The sequence below is a fragment of the Lonchura striata genome, chromosome 1A, assembly GCF_050655825.1.
Source record: "Lonchura striata isolate lonStrDom1 chromosome 1A, ASM5065582v1, whole genome shotgun sequence".
Classification (NCBI taxonomy): Eukaryota; Metazoa; Chordata; class Aves; order Passeriformes; family Estrildidae; genus Lonchura; species Lonchura striata.
In genome coordinates this window covers 24,448,867-24,473,392 of record NC_140741.1, presented here as the reverse complement: position 1 = coordinate 24,473,392, position 24,526 = coordinate 24,448,867, and the positions used below count along the sequence as shown (strand labels likewise).

The following is a 24,526-nucleotide window of genomic DNA, read 5'->3' as shown; positions in this document are numbered from 1 at the left end:
CAGTCTCTTAGCACAAAACTGATTGTAACTAATTAACTAAAGCATCTCTCTCTGAGGTAGTGAATTTTATGTCTATTGACTGGTGACCACTCTATCAAAGGCAGGGAAACAATTGTGGTTTAAACTGCCTTTTTTTCACATGTTCAAATCACTCTGAGAGTGCTTTTGGGGAAAATAAGGATCTCGAATCAAATCAGTTGGTTTGTTTTAAATTAAAATCTGAGCAAGAGTCCTTTGGGTCATTGTTAAACTATACAAAAGCAAGTGATGAGAAAAAGAGGACATAATTTTCCACTGTTAAGAAGTCACACACTTTTTCTTACTTGCTTTTCCCAAGTGACCACTGAGCACAAACTTGGAAGAAAAAGTTTAAGATGTACACCAAGGCAGGAGCATAAAACCAATTGTGGGGAGATAAATAATGAACTCCTGGGCAAACTTAAAGGAGAAGAGTGTGCATGGCTGAACTACAGGTTTTTGCCAAGTCCCACCCCTTTGAACACCTCTCTCCAGCCTGACTCACACAGAAAATGCTGCTGCTGCAGTGATAATGTGTACCAGGGAGAATAGAAATGTCTCACTTAAAAATCTCAGCTCAATCCTCCAAAAACGTAACCTTAAAACCATGAAGAGAAGAAAACCACTGGCATGAGGAAACGGCAAAGTCCATGATTTCAGGGTTTTGACACAAATTTTTTGCTTCACTCTGCAATAGTCTTCTGATTTAAAGCTTTCATTTAAAAATAGCTTCTGTCTTTTCCCTCTGCCAGGAAATTGCCATGATAGGACCAATCTTGCAGCCTTGCATGCTCATAATTTCCAAGAGAAACTATGCATGTGGAAAGTATGCAGGATCAGGTCTGCAGAAGAAACAGATGTGCCTCTGAGATGACTCCCCAGTCCTGCACAAGGCTATCTGATGACAAGCAGAAGCAGCAGGAAACTTTGGGACCTCCTTCAGTCAGCCCATTCCAGTCACAGCAGATGTGCACTGCCAAGTCTAACACAAGCCAATTTAACTGCTAGCAGCCTTATTGATGGTAAATATCTCTCCTTTTCTCCAGAAGGCAAAAAAAAATGCGTAAAAATGCTGGCTGCAACATCCAGCTTTAACAATAATAGCAAAGGCAGAGAAAAAGGGAGACACACTAAATTCAGCCTTTTCAAACCCAAGCCATCACAGCACTGAAGAATGTGGGCAAAGCTTAGCACACAGCCAGTCTCACTTCAGTGGATTGAGACAGCAGGCACTAGAGAATGCCTCTGACTTCCATCATGAATGATGAATAAAAATTAAGATAAAATTTCAGTCCAGATTCTGGCAGCAGCATGACTTCATCCCACTCCTCCCTGAGCACTGGAGTGATGTGACCTCAATGACACACTCAGGACCAGAGGAAGCTGCACAGTGAATAAGAAGGGAAAGCAGCAGCAAGAATGATGTGAGCAGGACAGGCAGCTAAGCATCACTGCTGATGCAATGCTGGAGGAACTCAAGACTTGCTGGAAGGCAAAGCTCCAATCCATATCAATACGACCAGGAATTCACCCTTTTATGCTGTATTTCCTCTACTGCTTCCTAAAAAACCCAAAACAATTCATACCATTCAAAGCTGAATTAATGATTTTTATATTTAAGCCTCATTTAATTACATTATACTGAGAATTGATGGCTTAGATATTTCTTTTGCCTTTGCTACTCTTTCTCTGGTAACATTTGAAATAATTTCTGCATTAGCAATTATTGTAACATTTCTTTACCAATGAGTTGACTTATTTCTTTGGGGCAACTCAAAGCCTAAATAATCGATACCTGTAAAACACCGAGCTTCACAGAGCACAGTAAGCAAGGATAAAAAGCCCCATTATATTGGTAGCCAATGGGCAGAGCTGTAGAGGAAGGACAGGAATCACTGCTCTGTTTTATTCCACGGTGGAACCTCGAACAATCCGATACATGCCCTAGTGCCCTTTGCCTCCTTCAGCGCATCCAGTTACAGCAACAACTCTCCAGGGCAGAGACCGAGCCTCAGCGGATCTGCTCCCCAGGATCAGTGCCAAGAAGGCACAGGGAAGCTGACAGGCACATGCACACACTGCACAGCAGCACTTAGGCAAACTCTGTAAAATGCAGCACAGTGCAACATCTGGTTCTAGGTGTGTGTGTGTGTGTGTTGTCTTGAACCCCTACCAGGTTTTGCTCCTTCTATTGTTCCTTGCAAATATGCTTTTTCTTCTCCATTTCCTTCCTAAGAATATACCAAGAGTTGAGACTCTCTTTGATTCCAAGGCACCCCAAAGCCCAAAGATGTGAAATCAGCTTAATGATGGGACTCACTGGTCTGCTCTCCAGCAATCAACTAACTCCAGCCTCAACTGGGAAACCCAAACTACACATGATCTCCTTGCCAGCTGTAAAATCTGTGCTATGTCTGAACAATGAGGGCAACCTTGAATTTATGGCCAAGCACAGAAAGATAAGCCCCCTTCACAAGTCTGTGCTATCCCTTCATCAGTGTCAACCACCTCTGCTGTTCAGGGCTGTACTCAGCACAGAAAGGCTCTGCAAGGGCAGGTTACCAGCTCACAGCACTGCTGGCTTTTCTGGGTTTTTTTTTTTTGACCCTGAAAATATGTCTCGGCTGTATCAGCTCAACACATCTGAAAGGCCAATAAATTCCTCGGTGCATCATTTCCAGAAAGAACACATCTAAAATAAAATTCCCAGCAGCTGCATTGACCTTGTGACTCCATGAATGAGGTTCCTGATTGCTGTGGCATCATGACCAAAGGGGCTTGGCAGGGATCCCTGCCTTGCCCTCCATTGATCAAATTCTCACCCTGCTCCACCACCTGAAGAACAGGCTGGGAAGCTGATCTGCCTGACAAGAGAGCTTGCCAATTTTATTTTGTTTTAAAATTAAACTCAATGAAAACTTCCATAATTTATGCAACATAAGCCAAGTGAGCCAACGCACAAACTGCTTTGCAGGCACAGCCAGGGAAATGAAAACATCACATTGTGCAGGGTAAACATAAGAAAAATGAAAAAGAACAGCGAAGTGGGAGGACATTTCAGGACATTTTTGTTGCCAAAGCTCGGAAGCCACAACTAGAGGACAGGCTCGCAGAGGGCAGCAAAGGCAGTGGCAAGCCCCAGGCTGACGCTGCCTCGCAGCCCTGATTCCGGATGGGGAAGGGCTCCAGGAATGCGGATGCACGCTGGAGCTTGTCAGCCCAGAGCAGAGAGGCCGTGCCTCGCACAGCAGCTAGCAAACCCCAGGAAAGCACCTCTGCACAGCAGTGTGTGCAGAGCTGCCACTGCAGCTGCCAGCACTTCACCCTGCCCAGGACTGAAGCGGGGCTCGCCCATGGCTGCTGCTCTCAGCTCAGCACGGTCGGTGAACGCAAGGTCCGCATACATTTGATTTAAAGATTGAAAATATTATGTAATGCGCATGTTGTGACACAGGCCTGGTTTAAGGCAACACTGAATATTTAGGGAACAGCTTCAGTGACTTCGAGCCACAGATGTGATGTGACAGGCAAAGTAAAGCTGCTCCCATCTGCATGGGGGTGCAATACAACATACAACAACAACATACAGCATGCAAGTGGGCAGCTTCAGCCAAAGTCCTCTCCGCAGTGACCAGTGAAACACTGTTTTTAAAACCGTGTTTGGCTTCAGTAAAAGCTATTAACACTGCTTTTACTATGTTAGAGCCTGGTGTTCAAAGAATAAAACATCTGTTTCAAATTTTTTACTGGGGGGGGGGGGGGGAGGGGTGGGGAGGGGGTGGGCAGAGGAAGGCAAAAAAGAAAGAAGAGAAAGAAAATGGCAGATACCCAATGCCCATGTCTGAGAAGCTTCCTGTGGGATTTTCTGGTCTATCATGATGGACCTGATGATGCTATCCCACTTGCCTAGGAGCAGCCTAAATATCTTCAGACTGAACAAGTGCCAGAGCCAAAACCATTCAGCTGAGTGTATGTCTGCAGGGCCACAGCCCTGACGTGAATGACATGGACAGATCCTTACACAGCCCCTCCATATGACACCTACCTCATGTTTTTCTTGTTCCAAAAGCATGTCCTAAAACTACCAGAACAACTTAGGAATGATGTCTTTGCACACTGAAAATGAACCACGCAGTTCTTTGACCTGTGTTTTATCTTCAAAACTCGGGGGAGAGAGAAGAGCCTCTATTTCCACTTGGTGCCCTGCTGGGGCACTGTGAGAAGCAGGAGAAGACCATGTTTTTAGCACAACAGCATTGTGCAGGCAGCACCCATCAGTTTGATAATGCTGGCCTGGTCATCTTTCCAGCTGTCCTTGACTCCTACGTGTGTAGCCTGCACTTGGGAATCACGTCCTGCAGTAGAGCAATGTAGTATCCCATGAACTCCTTTCCCCCAGCCAATTCCAGCAGCACCCACCATCCAACTCCCGTTATTTTTTCCTGTCTGAATATTTCCTCCTGCAAAGAGCAGGCCAGAGCCACAGGCAGGAATTGCGTCTATCTTTCAGAGCCCTTAACAACCTCCTGTGTCCTAACAAGACCATGAAAAGGAGGAGTATGCATCAGGGAGCTGCATTCTAGATGCCAACTTCAAGTCATGGTCAGTAGATTCCACCCTTACAAGCATGTGAGCCAGGTGCAAAACTCATTTTCTTGACCTAGATTCATTTCACACTTCAATACAAAAGTCTTGGAACCGTGGTTTTGCTACAACCAGCTCTGGGGAAACTGTATTGGAAACATGAATTTATAACCCTGACAATAAACCATGGTCTATTTAATTAGACTGCTAGCTGGTAGCCACAGCCATTCTGCATCCTTCCCAAAGCATAGCTAAGTCTCTTTTTTCCCTTTCCACCTCCTGTTGCCTCTGGTTTCTGCACTGAAGGGGCACATTGGAGCAGTTTACCCAGCACACACCTGTCAGCACATCACTGCAGGTGAATATGAGCAGTTGAGCTGTCTTCTGTGCCAGGCCACCCTCAGCCACCCAATCCATTCCTACATTCTAAATTCCAACTGGTCTGTTCCTCCACGCTCCTCTGCCCCCAGTGGTACATCAATCTCCACGTTTCAGAAGTCAGCTGAGCCAAAACTGCTCAAGCAAAACCCATCCTCACATGATTTATTGTGAAGTTTTCTATTGTTAACTGAACACTACTCATCTGTACCAGGAAAGGAGTGTGCACAGAGATAGGGTGGCTGCACACTAGAAAGTGTGCAGAATGTATTTCACAGTGTGCATGTTCATAGCCCTAAGTATCTTCAAACATAAAAGTTAAGTTGTTCTCAGCACACTGTATATTCCAGATTTTATTCCAGCTGCCTCAGGCTGTGGGCCTGCTTGCAGTGCCATAACCCACAGTCAGTGGGGCATCCAATGTGCAACAAATTCATCATTGAGCTCACCTTGCAGAAACCTCCCCAGCTCTGCCATCTCTCCTGTCCCACACTGTGAACCTATCTGCTACCACAGGCAACCTTTTCTTCTCCTAAAAGCCATTCATCTCTTCCACTCAAGAGCAAAAGAAGGAACTGTGGTCCCAGATTGAGAATTGAGAAAACACAACCAGGATGCAAGCAGCCCATTTTCTGTGGCCTCCCACAGATCATTTAATCTTTATATCTTCACTTACTCCACCATCACAAGAACCTTCTATTTATATTACAGAGTGTTTGCATGCAATTTAGCATTTGCAAAGCCTTTGAAGACTGATAAATTAGGGATTGGATACATCCCATTAAAAAGCCACAATAATAATTAAATCCTCTCAAGTTCACACACCTATTATAACAACACTTACACATTTGGACTCTCCAATCCGACATGGCAAGCGTGATGCTTGTGTCTGATTCCCCCTTAAGCCAAATCAACTTCAAAAAAAACAAGCTTTGACTCGGATGAGCTATTTGTGTGCCAACCTAATGCAGAGCCTTCACTCTGCAGAACCATCATGGACCATCATTCCTGGATTTTCTTTGGCCTGACACAGACTCATGTCCTCAAACAGAATTTAAGAGCCCCCACTGCTGAGCAGACCAGCTGAGAGTGCCCACCCTGACCTGACCAATTGCCTGTGCTCTGCAGAGCACGGGTGAGGAGGATTGCAGAGAAAGGAAAATGACACTGGAATCTCAAGTGTGTTGTGATGCAGGGAGAATGGGGTAGCAAACAGGGAAGTCTGCAACCAGGCAGCCCTTACCAGAAGTAAGAAAATACCTACCATTTAACTTTAACATTCATCTGCCTTCTGTTCTCTGCTGGGGGCGGGGGCTTTCTCTGTTGAGGAGCATCTCAACAGCTTCTAACTTTTACACACCGACTGGATGATGTGTGGATATCAGTAAGGAGGAGTTGCTAATCAGACATCCAGAAAGTGGGTGAGCAAGAACCTAGAGATCTTGGGCAGTAACCCATTGGAGAGCCCTTGAAAACTGGGAAAAATATCACTGTATCTGGAGAGGTGATACACAGGCTGTCAGTCTATGGCCAAACACTATGCTGAAGGGAGCACTTCCCTCTCAATAGCAGGTTTGGGCTAGTACCTCTGCTTAGCTCAGCACTGTGCTCCATGAACCAAACCATTCACAGGGAATAAGCTTGGTCTCTACAGTGCTGCTTAGTCTGAGAAATACGTCTGACAAACAGGGCTCTTGTTCTGGCAGTAAATTAGCAACACTTATGACAACACTTCTTCAGATGTCACCCTTCCAGCAAGCACCTTTACCCTGGTATTTGCTTCTAAGCTAGGTTTAACCTCTTCTTTAGAGCACACGAATCCATTTGTATGGCTCCTGTTGGCTGCAGAGGATTAAGACTAGATGAAAAGGCAAGGGAGGGGGATGCAGACTTTCATCATCTCCTCAGCTGGGGCTGCGAGGAGAAATGAAAAATAGTATCAGTATGTGCAATCACAGTCCTACTTACACTTGAGCAGTAACCCTTCCTTTCATCCCTAAAAGGGTGCCAAGATCCACTGGGAGGCTTTTATTTTGGAAATATATACATTCAGCACTGTGGATGCAAAAAGAGGTTGATGTGTAATGAAAAAAGGGGATGGAGAGTGGCATTTTTCTAACAGCAAAAAGGAAACTTTGCTGAGACCTGCGTGGTGACAGGGAGGAAATACCAGCTTGAACATCACATCTGGAGACTGCTCTTAGTTAAACACCATTCAAAAGCAAAAAGCCTCTGCTATCAGCAGTGTTAAATCACATCTTCAGATTATCACAGTTTAAAATTAAAATGATTATTCATTGTGGTTAACACTCAGAGTGATACCAGCACCAGTCACTGTGGTTTGCACAAGTATGGGTGGCAAACTTCTCACCCAGGAAAGCCATAGGAGACTGGCCATCTTTGCACCAAAACAAACCCCAAGTTTTTTGCTCTGACCTGAAGACATACACTAAAGAGATGCTTTGGATGACATACTATGCCATGGTTTATCTCCTTGTACTGCTTGAGACACACAGCCTTCTGCAGCCCTATGAACACACGTCAGCAGAGGGTGGTTGTCCCATGTCAGACACTAACACTTTGACAGCCTTTACCCCAAGGTAATGAAAGATGAGTATTTCTTGGTGCCAGGATTGCTGGCCAGTGCACCTTAAGGCTCTGCTCTGCCTTCTCACCACTTATGTGCACACTCAAGAGAAAGAGGGTCCTCCTTCACCCCAAAAAACAGCAACGACCTTCAGTTATGAGCCTCATTCCTTCTGCATTTGGTCTCCAGGCCAGCAGCAGTATTTTTAGATGGATGATGAATAGGTGTCTTGGAGCATTATGCAGTCAAATATAACATAAATTTTTGTGAATTGCAAACATGCATATAAAGAAGTTAGGAAAAATATTCAAAGGTCAAAACGCAATATCATGGGATTTCTTAACAGCAAAAGCTCTCCCTAATGTTCCTGTCTTTTTTCTATTCAGTCCACTTATTTTTTCTCATCTGAAAGGAAAGAAATGAAAGAGAAGAACCAGAAATCTAGGAGAACCCAAAAGGTTTGCTGAAAAAATCCCTAACAGATCTACTCCCTTTCTCTGCTAGGTCAGGTCTGGAAATACAGGAAACTTCAAGGAAAAAGAACGGGGGAAAAAAAGGAAAAAAAAGTCCTGTGATATATTTTCTCTAAGACTCAACAATGAAATACTGTCAGGCTACTGTTTAAAATCCTATTATTTTTTTGCTGTGCTTCAGTTCTTCCCAATGTTGTCTATATAACAAGCACTTCAAATGAAATTACATTATTTTAAAATACACTGTAGTAGGCAATTACAACTGCTGAATACTAAATGCCAATATAATATAGACCAGATTTATTGTTGTTCCTTAACTTTCTGCCATGTTCATTATATTTTAATGAATAAGGTTTCACATTAATGTTTTAAGCCTTTGCCTTGGAATCACGCATTACTGCTGTAACTGTGGTGCAGAATTAGGTGTCTATTTACATTCTCCTCCTAGGTCCTGAGAGACAAAACCTCCCTTTTTTTTTTTTTACCTAAGTCAGCAACATCACCTCTTCTCCCTATTTTCTGGAGAGTACCCCACTGCCAGTGGCACTGCCTCACCTGGTCATGGCCAGCCAGGCCATGTCCCAGTGAGGACCAGTGCCTGCTGAGCCTGGAGATGAGAGCAGCAGCACCAGGCAAGCAGGATTTGGGACCAGAGCAGCATCCATGAGCCCAGTTGCACCTGTCTGACTAGGGGGACTCCTCAATAGCAGCATCACCAGATGGTGCTGCCCTCCCCATCTGGTCGTGTCTTCCATCCCACCCCTTCCCCAGTTTTCTCCTACCTTCTGTCACACCCAGGGAGACCCAGCTTACCCAAATGGTCTTTTCTAATACACTGACAATACATGAAAAACAAAGGGTGCAGACACACAAGGACCATCAAGAGTAGGGCAAGGTAAAGATACTACATGATACAAGGCTTTTCACCCTGTGAATCTCTTCTTCACCTAGGACAGACTGTAAAGAAATTAAGAAGATGTAAGCTGAAATACAGGTGCAGGGCAGAACACAGGTCTCATTTGCAAGCTGTTGTCTACCATGGGACAGATTTGATCCCCTGGTCTCAAAGCCTTCAGCAGCTCAGCATCTGATCACACTGCTCCATGCAAGGATGCTGGTTAGAACTGAGAGCAGGGGAAGCCTTTCCTCTACACAAAGACACTTGTTAATTCCAGTTATTCTGTGTACTTACAATACTTTAATTATTCATGTCAATAAACTATAGGAAATCTCATTCAATTAGAATTGCTTTTTTAAATATTTTTTTTCCTGCGATAAAATTAAATTGCTTTATTGCAAGATTAGTCTTGCCCTTGTTTTTGTGATCTTTTGAAGAGAACAAATGAAATCCTGGCTCCTGGGATATTGCAAGCTGGTAGGAAAATGCAGACACATGCCTGGGGACTACTTCCTCTGCTGGTCCACAAGCTGAGCTTCTGCCCTCGTCATCCGCTTCTGGTTGTCATCTCCTCCTCATGATCCTCAAGTGCTATGCTCTTAATTCCCTCCTATCCAAAGTCTCCCTCATCACCTTTATTCACCCCCTCAAAAGCAGGCACTTTTCCCTATTTAATCCTTCCCTCGTATCTCACTTTCTCCATGGCAATGCTTGCCATATCATCTTTCTTCTCCACATTGTCCCTCCCCCTCACACCACCAGAGCAACAATAAATCCACCTTTACCTTCTGCCTTCATCCCCAGGTGTTCCCCCCACCTTCTCCCCACTGCTCTGCATTTTTGCCCCACACTGTGGTTCCCCACCCACCTCCATGGCAGAGGTTTTGCTGTGACCTCTGGCTCACAGCCAGTGCTGATGACAGAGAGACACACAAGCACTGAACAAAGAGCAAACTGACTGCATCCCATCATTGCACTATTTTCCTCCCACTTCATGATTTTTCCTCCATACTCAGAGGGCTTTGCCCACTAACATGCTGCAACTCCTTCCACATTTCACAGCTCAGTTTTGAACTCTGCACCAGCCCTGCTCCACAGCACAGATTTCTACCCAACTGAGCATATCAAGCCTTGCAAGCTTTGCCAGTTACTGCTCCTCCCACTGCTGCTTCCCTGACATGCATCTGCTTGCAGCAGCCAGGGAGGATCCCTCGAGTTGGCCACAGGGCTTTTTGGAGGGCTACCAGCCTGCTGGATGTGCCAGCCTCTCTGACAGCTGCATCCAACTCCCACTGATGTGCTCTGCTCTTCCAACTGGCCACCCTGAAGAGTTTTTTGCCTGTGTTTGCAGTCAACAGATGTACAGAAAGCAGACCCTACCAACAAAGCATTTGAAATTAAGGTAGGACTCTTAAGAGTTCAAACTGTAATATGGGATGGGGTACTCCATCTAAGAAGTTGAGTACAAAGGTCCAAAAAAATCCAGAATAAAAAACGCCACCCATCCTGAAATACCCACAAATTACTTATATATTAAACCCCAATGATATGAACTGTAATAAAGAGAGCTGTATCATGCATAATTTAATTGGCAGACAGACAGTACTGTTGTGGGTTTCATGCACGTGAAATAAATGAGCATAAATTACTTCATTTGAATAACACTGAACACCTGATTACAGAGATGGAGCAACACTTCACACTAAGGCTCTTGACTTGTTGATGCTGCACCGGAGCAAATTAAAATTAGCAAGCTGAAAACAGAAATTCATCTTGTGTCTTGTAGACAAACATCTTTGGTGCATCCACATCACTCACGAACAGGAGGAAACTGAACTGTGATGACAGGATGGAGGTACAGAGGAGATTCCCATTGCTACAGGAAGTGCCAAAAAACGCACAAGAGTTCTTTATGATGCTGGTAACACACAATTCATTAACAAGGACAACAGTAGGTTGGGTAGCCTATATCTTCATAGATTAAAGTATTTTCAATTGCTCCCCAAAATTTCATAACAGACCTCAGGAAAAGAATAGTTGACAGTATTTCTCACAAACCTCAGAAGAAAACCACTTTTTTTGTCTGAATGATTCTGTTTTCCCACACATAGCTTCCTGTATCTAACTAGACCACAAGCATGTGATTGGAATGCTTCTCTCTTAAGAAAAAAAGAAGTTTAAATAAAGCACTTCTGGTAATTTTATCTCCATGTCACATAAGGACTTATATGGCCTTTGCCTCCTACCATTTTGCTCAACTTCAAGGAAAAGATCCAAACATTCTCAACAGCCTGGTACTTACTGAGTTCAGCAATGCTCCCAACACGTGTGGCTAGTAGAGACTGTTCAATGGTCCTCAGCTCTGACTGGCTGAACATCTGCACCTCCCCAGGCTTGTTTGACCTCTGCTGGTCCTTGTGAAGGTTCAAGCTGTCTGGCAGGCAGAGAACACCTACAGTGGATAAAAAGAAAGAGAAGCCAAATGCAACTTCAGCTTGTATGGTAACTTTGCTGCCACCACCACATCACTTTTGGGGACATTCCAAGACACAGCCTGCATGTGCAGAGCTCGAAGACAACCAACATCTGTGACACAATGTCCTGTAACACAGATGACTCATGGAGAAGGGGCCCTTGTTAGTCCTTCTGAGTATCTTCAAGCTCATTACAATGTCACCTTGAGATAACTCTTACAGAAAAACCTAGGAGGATTGCTCAAGGGGGAGTTCAAGAGAGTTTCAAAGAAGCCTCCAAGAAACTACTCCAAACCTACACAAAATTATTAGAAAATGGTATCTAATGGTATCTCAGAATTCCTAAAGACTGGTTTTCAAATTATAGATGAGACAGACAACACATTTACAAGTTTTTCCTGCAAGGGAATTTCACTGTAAAGTGCCAAAATAAGGGACAGCATCAAGATGCTGTGTCATTGATGGCTGATTGAATATCTTTTGTAAATACAGCTCCCAGCAATTGAACTGCTTGGGCTCCAAAAACCCATTATGCAGAAGCCCTTTGAGCAGTGAATTTTTATGGTGCAGGGCAAAAGTAAAGCTACTGACATAAAATGATTTACATACACATTCATTCAGGCACAAAAGTCACTTTCGGCCATGACATGTAAACCCTCAAGAATAGATGGAGGGCATCTATTTATTCACCAAAATCATTGTCATGCTAAAAATCAGAATGTATTTACAAGAGCAAACACTGCATTATCAGCCTTGGGCAACAGCTGCATTGGTCCAGCTTGGAGAGCAAACTCTCCTCCCTTCCCAGGCTCTGTGTACAGTCAGCTCTGGCTATGCTTTTCACAGCATCACCTTCACAATCCCTCTGGGACATATATAGGTGGAAAGCCACTGAAGGCAGTGGAATTGTACCTCTTTATGATGATTAAATATTATCTCATCTCCAAATATTTCCTCTGAAAACAAGCTAGAGTAGAAAATGTATTTTTTCCATTAGTTTTTACTACTCCTTCCTTTAAATAGAGAGTTTAGGTTCTGCCCTTATAGGCCAAGCAGACTTTGCAAAATCCATTAAGGAAGAAGTACATATTTAAAGTTTTTCTTCAAGGGAAGAATTTGCTTAGTTTCCCAGCTCAGTAAATATGTGATATCTAACTCTACTGACCAATAATTCTGTCAGCAGATTGATAGCACTGTCAAGTGCTTTGGAGCACTGCCTGATCAAGAAATGCACCTCAAAGGAGATGCTTCTCAGCCATAGTGTTAACTTCACCAAACCACCTTGGATTCCTCTCCTCACATCCATCTCCTCCCTGCAACCAATTGAGTATGCAAGTTGTATTTGCAGCACAGACCTAAAAGCATCCATCCTGAGAGGAGAGAGGTGACACAGGTTCCATAAACCCATTCCAAAGTAAAAAGCAGGAGTATACACTGGGAAAACCAAGACCAAAGGTCTTGTACACCATGGACATGAGACAGCAACCTAAATAAGGATCATCCTCTGCATGCAGCAGCGGCACCAGAACAAAATCTGAACAGTCTGTTCGAATCTTGGAGATGGAGCAGGAGGAACAGATGCAATTCCCAGCCCCTGGCCCCAGGCTTGTAACAACCCCATGAATGTGTAGAAGGTCATGAGAGACTAACACAACTCATAAGAAAGTGCCCTGGAGAGAAAGAGCAGGACACCTGACACAGCACTGGGGAGGGAACAATTCAAAGCTGAGAGCTAAGGAAGGAAAAGTGACAACAGCTTATCAAACAAGCTCTTCCAATTTTCCTGCCATCACTCAGTGGCTGACTCTCATAACACTTGGTGCACTGATCAACATTTATATTCTATGGATGTACAGAGCTTGGGAAGTACAACACCTGCATTTAAAATGCAGGCTTGCCTGCATATTTTAGTAAGTATTCTCTCCCATTTGTTTTTTAGATTCTTCTTTATCATTTTAATGGATAGAAATTAAGACTAAATTTTAAGAGTCTTCCCTGCAGAAAACAGACACACAAATGACCTAATATTCTAAGAGATTTCTGAAAACAAAAACTAGGCTATAAGCTGCTTTATGGCATCTTGAAAAATGAATTGGATTATTTTTCTACAAAAAACACACCTTAAGCATGGAGGAAAAAAAATACTGTTTTAAGGTAACTTTACAAATAAAATTCAAATTGTTTAAAATTGTAATTATATACAGAAGATATTTCTCCAAGTGATTTATGCAGTGGGATATAAAAATTTTATTCTCTACTTTGACTATGACTCTGTTCCCACAGCTAGGCCTTTTCCTTACAAACAGCCCTAATGATTAATTACTCTGGTCTTTAGTGAGGGGAGCATATTCTTAGACTCTTGGAGAGAAAAGTGCCAATGAAATGCAAAATGAGCCATTGTTACAAAACTTAACAAATTATAGGATGTGTCATGCCAAAGGGTTATACTTGGGTTGGAGATTAGCAGACACACACAATAGCCAAACATCTGATTCTTATATCAGCTTCAAAACTATAATCGACCACAATGAGTGACCAGTGGGGTGATGCAGGATTTGTTTGTAACTCATAATTTTTCTGGATCAAATCTGGTTTTCACAAGCATGGAGAAAAGGAATTTTATGGCTTGGGCAGGCAACTCAGCCAATCTTCTAGCTTCAACTGTTTCCCCCAAAAATATTAAAGCAACTAAAATAATTTTCAGAAGAGAAACTCCCTCTCCTTTTATCAGTGTTTGAAGTAAAGCTCAAATTTTCTGATGAAAGGCTACAGCAAGGAAGAAGAGAGCACGCCAAACTGAAGGGGAGAGGAAAAAGATAAACACTTTGTGATTATAAATATCTCTTTTTATAGATAGAAACAACTAAAAAGCTACCATTATCTTTCACTGGTTTGGCTACAGTTCAACTTCCTTATTTTAACTCTGCCAATTCGTATTATACACTTGCTTTTTCAGCCTTATTGTGTTGAACATGAGAACACACTCACTTGAGGTGAGGACCTCAGGTTTCCAAAGGCCTGAAAACCAGGAGGTTTTCCCCGTTCCTTTTCCAGCTGTCACTGCCAGTTCTATCTGTCATTCCACACCGCAGATTTCTGTGCAGCATCTTCAGAAATGAACAGTGGTACCTGTCTTTTCTCTCAACTGGCACTGTTCAGTGTCCTTCCTTTCTGTGTGGTTACTCAATGCTGCGCACTTCTTTGACCATTATTTTATCCTTTTTCTTCCCTGCAATTCCCTGGAGTGGAAATGAAGCAGTCAGCAGCTGCCCCATGAATCCCAGGCCAGACACCGTCGGTGCATCCCCATCTGCTCTGTGCCACCAGCAGCGTGCAGCAGCCACACCCCAGCTGCTGTGAAGTGCTGGAAGAAGGCAAGACAACCAAAGCACTCTCATGTATTTGCATTTTTTCACCTCTTTTGGTGCTTCCCCTTATCTCTGTACCCTCCTTAGGGCATGGACCTTCCCAAGAGCTGATTGCATGGACACATCCAGAATGGGCCATACCCAACATTGATGTATCACTTTGCCCTTGATCTCAGAGTACCCTGAAATCTATAGGTGAAAGACTGAAGAGAAATCCATAAATTTTAAAATCAGCAGGATGCCAAAAGAAATCACAGTGATAAGGTCCCAATGCTCCCTCTACCAAATCCCTAGAGAAAGAGCAACATCACAGAGAAAATGTGATGCACAATTAATAAATTTCACATCTCCCTGCCTCCTGGGCTCAGCTATAGCACAAGCCAGAGCTCAATCCCTATAGACTTAAAAATCCCAAAGTATTGCACAACATTAAAAAGTGAAGGTGCCCAGACTTTTTATATAAAAGGAACAGTTATTTTAAACCTTCATGCAAACTCATCCAGAGACTGGGGTACTTGTTAATTCTTCCAACTTCCCTATGCACATTCCCACCTTTTGGGCTTAGCTGATGCACCACCCCGCACTGCAGAGCAGGTTTTGGCACAAAAATACATGCTTTCCTGCCTACTTCTTTCAGAGCTTGCCACAGAGCTGACCAATGCCATCCTTGCAGCATTGAGTGCATCACACAAATATCCCAAACTCAGTGCCCAGCAGCAGTCCCAGCAGAGCTCCTCAGTGCCTCCCCAGCAAAACAGCCTGAAGGACCTGAGAGCCAGGAGCAACCCCAGCACAAGACACAGCAGCCACTGTGTGACCTCTTACAGCTTTCCAGAGCAGGAGAAATACAGGGATTGTAGACCAAAGATAACCTAAACACAGAAGAGTAATTTTTAAAAAATCTTTTTAAAAATCTAAGCTTTCTCTACCGCTTCTTAATTTAGACAGATAACTGCACTTATATATCAGCTCTTGCCCAAACAATTTCTGAAGTGGTGGCACCTATGCCCATACCACAACTATTGCTGAATTTTTATTTATATATATGTGTGTGTGTGTATGTGTACATAAAGTAATAGAACAAGACGAGCAAGAAGTGTGCACTGCCTATATTTATGGGTCTGCAATATCTAATGTCAACCAAATCTCAAATTCTTTGCCTCCTCCCTCTCCTTCAGTATTCAAATCCCATGCTCTAAACAAAACAAATTTATTAAATGAATAAAGGTATTAAATTAATAAAAATGTTCACAGAACAATGTGGTTCAAATTGGCCCATGGCTAAGTAATCTAGCAAATACCTAATACAAATGTGTTTGCTTTCACTAAAAATTTAAGTGCTGTAAACACCAAAAAATACTTTTGTCACATTTCACCATTAATTCCTTTGGAAAGATTGCCGGACTTCTTTATACCGATTTAGAGTTCTAAATAGAAACATGAATGCTTTGCTGCTCTCCTGTTATTCTTCTTTATAAGTGCTATTACTTTCAAGAGAAAGTAATTCATATAATCTTTTACCTTCCTCTTTATCTATTACATCTTAAGCATATGTATATATCTGGAGAAGAGTTTATACTCCCACTGCAAGGAATAGCTGGATCCTACTAAGAGTTTATAGAATTTAAGTGTGCAGGATAGATATAAGGAAAATTGCTGTACAAAATGAGCCTGAAAATGGTAGTTAACCCTGAGCTGTCCCCAGTACGTGGTGTTGCATATTACATTGCTCAAGTAAATGCCAACCTTACCCAGGAGGACTTCCTTCAGCAGTAGAAAAACCCCTCAGTCATCACAATTTATAAATTTTATTACGTGGGAACACAGAACTAGCAAGTCTTTGAGACCAGTCTCTTCTCATAATCCTGAGAAATTCAAGAGCTCGCAGAACATCCAATAAAAATAAACAAACAAACAAAAACAACAACAAATTCAAAAACAAGACCAAAAAAACCATGCCAAAATTAAAAAAATCTTTTTCTTCCACAAGCTCATGAACTAAAATACTTTCCAGTACCAGAGAGCATTCTTAGCATCTACAATATAAAGATCTATGGGAAAAAATAAAAGCATCAAAGGTATTGCCAGCTGCCTTTGCAACAGCAAAATACTTGACTAGGTGCAAGCCTCCATTGGCTGGTATTTCAACATGTAGAAAAACTCACCTGACCCCACACTCTGCAGTTGTGGCAACCAGAGTACATGAGGAGGACACCATCCAGGTGCTCAGCAGATTTTGAGGGATGATATGGGATCAGCTGCACCCTGAGCTCAGCACCCTCACACTAGGTGTGTAGGAGCAGGTGAATGTAAAGTGACACAAACTGGTACAGTCCAAGCTCACACCTGGAAAGAAACCCTATTGTCTCCATTGTTTTAAACAACCTGTGCCATCATTCCCAGGCTCAGCCTGTCCGCCTGATGGGCAAGGCAGATGGAAAACATTCTCCTTACGGAGATGAGACCACGGGGAAAACTTGGAAGCTAATCATATCAGCCACTGCTTTCAGCTAACGGACGAGCTGGAAACCATTCAAGGCAAGAAGAGCAAAGTGTCTTCTTTCCACGCATTCCAACCCAGTTAAATAACAAGGAGTGGCTTTGCATGGAGAAAATCCAAAGCACTTGGGAAAGCTAGGTGGTGAGATCAAGTTTCCAGAATTGGAGTCTTACAGTAGGCAGAGCAGCCCAAATGAGGAAGGGTGGAGCAGGAACAGGAATCAGGGGACTAAAAGGACACTGCCTTTGTATGTCTTTAACACCCAGTACTCAGCGGCATGAACAAGCATTACAAAGCTCTTATACTTCACCTCCAGTATTATTCATGTCTAATACATAGAGAAAGTGAAAGTGAAGCATAGGAGAGTTTAGTAACTGACAGAAGGTGAAATGAAGAGTGTCAGAGAAAACCAGGAAAAGACCGTAAGGCTTCTAGTTTTGCACTTTAACCACAGGAGATCACCCTTTCTCTCCTGGAAAAACCAGGAGAAGAGTAAATGAATAATGCTTAAAAACTACAGAACTGAGAGCCTAACTAAATCCTCCAAAGCAGAGAGCACTTCTGTGAGATACCTGAGCAGATGCTACGGGAAGAGAAGATAATAGAATTATATTACAAATGCAACTGTGACATCTTTTCTTGTAACTATGTTTTTTTAGCAGAGCATGTTCTACTTAACTGGGATGTCCTCCCTCTTAGGATCCCTCTAAAGGCAATAGTTTTTGCCTAATGATAATGAGTGGCAATCACTGCTGCTTAAAATGGCATACAAGTAACAACAATTCAACTAAATTAGGATATATTCTGCTAGCACCAAGCAGTTAAGTGGTGCACAACCAAGTGGAACGTGGGATGGATTTGATTGTTCAGGCTATATATTACAAAACAAAGAAGAATCAGAAAATTAAATCCCCCTAAACATAGAAATTGAGCTCCCAAATCACTAACTACAGCTTTATATTTCCTTTTATTAGGATATAGGGAAAGGAAAATCTTAAGTCTTGCCAAACTGAATTGCTAAACTTCAAAATCCTCAAAACCACCCCAAAAACAACTACAGAAACAGTGAACATGGAGCAAGCCAGTCCATGAGAGAGGAAATGGAGATCCATCTCCTCATGCTTATCTCCAAAGTCTTGCCCCAGTTTCCTAAAGTAGTCTTTGTGGTACTGCTGAAGATGCTGTTTTCCACGGAGGATGACAGCACAGTGAGGGGCAGCTGATGCCACACTGAGGGCACTGATGTGCACCCTGTGCCTTCACCTCCCTGTGATTTTCACTACTGCTCTCTCCCTGTTGGCCACAAAGGGGTATTTTATCAACTTTGGAACAGGAAAATTGCACGACAGCACAGTCTGCTCAGTCACGCTGCTCCACTGTCACAGTGACCATAAAAGTTTCAGTGACAGTTGTGATTTTTTTGGCAGGGAGATGTTAGAGCTGACATAGCACATTAATTTCACGTTGAGCACCCATCAGCTTGAGATTACCCTGATCTAAGCTATGCTGCCCTCAAACTCATGACATCTGGGAAAAAGGTTTTGTCTTACTTTTTGATAAGAGGCATTCAAATACAAAAAAAAAGGGGGGGGGGAAACAATTAAAAATGCCAGTAGCATCTTCCTTCTTTGCTACATGCAAATAAATATAACACATTCAGCCCTCAGTGTGCTGACCCAAGAAGAAGCTGAGAGGTCACGGGGAACCTGATGGAAGAAAAGATCACAATGAACATGTTGGCAGTACCAGCAAGTGAAAAAGCTGGAGAAATGCAGATTTGATGGCACCCAGTCAAACTATGAGAGTGCCTCTTGCAGCAAGACCTAATGCACACACTCCAGAGGAAAGGATGCGTGCTGGTAGAAATGTGACCCTGGGAACATGCAGGAGTACTAACTCACGCAAAAATGGGTTTGGCTAAAAACAAGCAGAAGTTCCTCTTAGACTGAGAGTTCAAAGAAGGTCTAAACCTTTGAGTCACCAAAAATGACTAAGAATGCATTAGTGGGTTTTATTTTATGGACAAAAACCTGTCAGCTGATAACAGCAGAATGAGAGAGGATTCAGTGATTCATAGCTTATAATACACTTTCCCAGAGCCTGTAATTTCCTTCATTCATTACCTGGCACCCTGAAATGCCCAGCCCAGACTGAAGCCTTCCCCTGTCAGAACCATGATATGGGCACAGACCGAGAGCCCCACAGAGCTGATACAGCACCGCTCCTGACCCAGCCCTGTCTCCTCCAGTGCTTGACACACAAGGCACCAGAAGCTCTTGGGGCACTGTCATGCATGAGCAGTGAGCTTCTTGTAACAATGCTGGTTTGGGCTTCTTGAGAAGACAGACTGAGTATCAAACTGCAAATGAGTAATCCCATGCAAGGACATCATCTTCTGGTCTTGCAAGACCTACAATCCAAACAGGCTCGTGTTCCAGGTACTGTAGCCGTAGTAAAGAAGCACAAAGTGCCTGGTCCAAAAGAACATATTTTCCACTGCTTTCTCTGTGTGCCACCATCCTTTTGGCATCAGATGACTTTTCAAGGGTCAGGCATATAATTCTAAAAACAGTCACGTGCTTCTGTTTCTGAGCAGTTGCACTAATACTCTACAATACACTTGGCAAGAATACTTTGAAAACCCTAAAAAACACCTCCTCTATGTTCTTCAATATCTGCAAAGATTAGCATGCTTTTTACAGGAGAAGGAATTGTTTGCCAAAAAGCCCTCCTTTCACTTCATAACACCATCAGCTTGTACAAAACTCTATAAATAATACCCAGCAGAGCAGACACACAGTGCTGAATCTGAGCATGGGGCATTCCCATTGTAGGTACTAACTGCACCCTTCCCATTTACTGAGTGGAAGCAGCTGGAAATAGGATTGAGGGGAGTGTGACAAACATTTGTGGTCTATGGAGTAATCACTTGCACTTGGGAGCCAGATATGTATGCAAATGCTGATGCAAACCTGATAGATACAGCAGAGACAAGGATGGTTTGCAATTCCAGCTGGTGAAAACACCTGACCATACAAGGGTGAGGTGACTGGTTGATGGGAGATGACACCACTTCCTGCAGAGTTGGGTGCTTGCTCTTTGCTTTCTAAGTCACCTTCCATGAATGCCAAAACCTTGGACTCTGGCCCAGGCAATGCTACTGTACTATCACAAAGCTGCTAAAATCATCACAATCCTTCAATTTGAACAACTAAACTGTCAGCCCTAAAGGTTTCTGGGAAGGCATAGGTATGTGTCTTAATGAAATAAATATAAAAGAAATAAAATTATTTAAGTCTGCAGTCGGTAAGGCATCAAACCCAAAACCACATGACACATAGGGGCTGCAAAGAAACCCCACAGGCTATGAATACATGTGAACAAAATTACACTACTGCTGCATGTTGCCACACCTCACCAAGAAAATGCAGGCAGCTCTGACAGAACTCTTACTGACTTGGGGTCAGGATGTTAGCCCCCCAAGGAATAAGCTTTGGGTAAACTGGAGTGTGTGGAGCCCACAGAAAAGGGTAATTAGGATTTCCTTTCAACTGCTTGCACAGATGACTGCCAGATTAGCCACTCCACCCTCATCATGAAAGCCCATGCTTAATAAAAGTAAATAATAAAATGGTTTAGAAACACGAGCTGCTATTTACTGGCTTTAGGGCAGTATCCCATCACTCCAGGAATTCACTATACTCCTTCTCACCCTGCTAAATTGCACTAAACAAACAGATTATCAGAGCAGCATAAAAACCACCTATCCACGACGTTTATGATACAGGATTATGGCAATCTCCTGAACTGCTTAAGAACCCCCAGCAGGACGTGCCCCACATTTCTGTGTGGTTGGTACGTCATCTGGGGTATCCCCAGCAGGTGAGATGCCCCCACCTGCAAACACCTGAGCTCAGGCACTGATAGCCATGACCTGCATGGGACCAAGGTACCCATCCTCCCTCAGGAAAGGAGAAACTTCAGCATGTGCTTGCTTCAGTGGGGTTCTGCCATGTCTTGAAAACCAAATACTCACCAAAAACTTTCACTGACTGGAAACCCTGGATACCAGCCAGATAACAGCCCTTTCTAAAAGTAACCTTTACATTCTTCCAAAATTCCTCTTGGCTTCCTAAATAGAAATTTCTTGTTAATAGCAGGTATTTTACCATTCAGACCTTTGATATATAGACACCCACAACAATAAATCAGTTCTGACCAGTAAAGGTTAACCTATATACATACATATATATGGCAAAATCATTACAGACAATGAAAAAAATTTACAAGAAGAGAGGTTAGACTATGCTGCTAGCACACATTTATGATCGCTTGCCCTACAGATTGCCTGGCTGAACCCATTTCAAATAATTCAGGTTTTATAGAGCTGATAGACACACTCTTCCATACCCAGCTATAATGCAAACTGTGTTCACATGCATGAGCTCATTATGTGGCTACCAGTTTATCCGAAAAAAACTTAATAGTTTTTTTTAATCTAATAGTTCTTTTTAATCCATGCAGAGTATGCATTCCTACATTCAGGATTTTACATGAAGATACACAGTTTTATTCCTAAAATATCCAACACATTTTTTAAAAATTATGCCCTCTATTATTTCCCTAGAGAAAAATGGCTGCACATTTATTCTCAGAGTGGTTAAAGGTCAAATGCAGTTTTCATTTATGCATAATCTGAAGATCTGAACCTTTGCATTATTAATCTCCTCTGCTTCACCTAGGAACTCACAGATCAACACTAACCAACAAACACCAAAAACCCTGTAGTACAGGAATATATGACCATGTCTATGTCAGAGCCTTTTCCAGAGCACTGAACACACAGTAGTTAATGAATAAACACGCTTGCTATTTCATCTCATGGTTCAGTGTGGTTTCCAGCATGACTTTGACGTGACATATCTTATCCATCCTCTGCTTTGAATAAATGCCATTCCCTGTGGGCTCCCATCTTCCCACTGGTGCCCTTGCAGGGACTGAGAGAAATCCTCAGCAGTGCCTTGGCCACCCTGTGGAGCTGCTTCACCTCCAAGCACAGCTTCACCAAATACTAGAACACCAAATCATGGAACTGAGGAGCAAACCATGAAGCAAGTTCTGCTCCCACAGCCTTGGTTTTAAAAACAGCTGAGACAACTCTGCTGAAACTAAAAAGAAAAAAAGAAACACCAAAAAAACAACACCACAGACAAAAAGCCCATTATAAAAAAAGAAAAAAAAAAAAGAGAAACAAAAAAGGAAACAAGTTATTTTTAAATCATTTTGGGGGAACTGACTGCCCTAGAAAAAGCTAAATACTGCTGGACCATATCAGAAGCAACTGAAATCAGGGACATACAACAATACAGCAGGTATCTGTAATTGCCTCACCAGCTACACCACATCTACTGATTTTATCTAGCCTTTTCTCTTTGAAGCAGACTGAAAGAAATCAAACCGTGTTTGGAAACTTCCAGGGAGGGCTTCAGTGGGTCAGCATTACATAACTGATTGGCTGACTTAAGCAGCACTATATGCAATGAAGGACACAGAAACTGAATATAATGCTTCAAAATTGATTCATGCCAAAATATTAGATGGGAAAGACCCCAAAATTAACTGTTAAACCAGTAACAATAAACTCAATTTCCTTCACTCAGGTACAGTCCCCAAAGAGATGTGTGTCTGTGGCATCATGCATGTGGGTACAGTTCCTAAACTAACTACAGCTGTACCTATTCCAATCACTTTCTCTATGGATAGACACAACAAAATGCTCCCTGGTTTAGATTTCTTAATACTAACAATTGTATGAAGCACAGGGAATTACAAGAGAATTATGAAGTTCATTTCATTTGGGAAAGACATGGATTCAATGAGAACTACTGTTTTGCAGCATAAAAGCACACCATGAAATTTAATTGCAATGCACAACACTACAAGCAAGTTTTCATCGACTCAGCTGCATGTTAGAAGGAAAAGGAACAAAAATAGACTAAATTTCCAATCTGAAAATAAAATAAATTTGTAATTAGTTATTTTATTTCTGTTCTAGTGAAAAGTAGAACCCTGCAGTTTAAATCATTTGCAGATTTGTGGTCTCTGGCCATGAGAGGACAACACGCTACCATTGACCCTAGCCACAGGGACTGCTACACAAGGCCCAGAGTGATCTATGAGCTTCATTAAGAGATTTAAACAGAGTTCATATATATATATATATATATATATATATATATATATATATATATATATATATATATATATATATGCGCATACAGTGTGAAATTAAAGTAGGCATTTGTATCCAGACTTCCCAGAGAGTACCCACTGCTGAAAAATTGTCCCTTACTTTGAGCTCATTTGCTCAGAAATATGTAACCCGGGAAGCAATTCTTGCTGTTAAGAGCTGGAATAGGAGTTAGACTTGGCTGTGCAGAGAGATGCTTGGAGGGCCTCCACACAGACTCCTCTTAGTGGGTCTCTGCTAGAGCCAACAGACAACTTGCAAACAAGGAGTTACCATGCCCTGTCCCCTGCCTATCTGTGCTTCCATTCCACCTCAAAGGTTAACAGGTAGTAGGGTCTGACTCTTCTCCTCAAAGCATTTTGAGCGAGGGCTAAGCCACAGTGCAGGGCTAAGGATGCTGCCACAACAGCATCTGGCAGCCTCTGAAGGTGGTGCCCAGAGCACCAACCCATCAGGAAGAAAATACCCTGTTAAGTAAATCAATGCAATTTCTCTTACTGTCATGGTCTTTTAAATGAAGTTTTAATGCACTCAGAGACAAAAAAATTACTAACTAGTCTGTGCACAGGCAAAGCTAAACTGCTCATTTTAAATAGGAAACTAATTTTCTCTTGCACCATTGTAGATGTGTTACACAGATGCAACATGCGAAAGATATGTTGCATATGGGTCATCTTTTCTGATGGAGGTTTGCATAATGAGAAAGTTCTTTTGTCTATATTCTTCATGTTAATCATGTCTCTAAATGACTAACAATGGATTTAGTGGACACTCAAAATGGTTTGCTGTGTAAGAAAGCTGCTTCTAACCCTGGCAGATGTGGAAGCAACCTCCCTCCTCCCCAGTTCTGCTAGTATGAGAACTGAAAGACTGCATATAATTCAGTGGAGTTTTGATAAAAAAGGTGAGCATCTTTTCTTTTTCCACACAGGAATTGTTCTTGGTGTGTCCATGGCACAGGAAAGCAGTGAAACTTATTCACTTCATATATCCAAA

General features: G+C 42.5%; 1 protein-coding gene across 4 annotated transcripts in view; it reads right to left on the bottom strand.

Annotated features, from left to right (window-relative positions):
- Positions 1-24,526, bottom strand: part of ABTB3 (ankyrin repeat and BTB domain containing 3) — a 172,535-nt gene that overhangs the window by 68,978 nt on the left and 79,031 nt on the right. For all 4 annotated transcript variants that reach the window (XM_085570381.1, XM_085570380.1, XM_085570379.1 and 1 more), the window contains exon 2: positions 11,241-11,390. In XM_085570381.1, the coding sequence (XP_085426507.1) occupies positions 11,241-11,390 (150 nt within the window). The remainder of the gene's footprint in view (positions 1-11,240; positions 11,391-24,526) is intronic.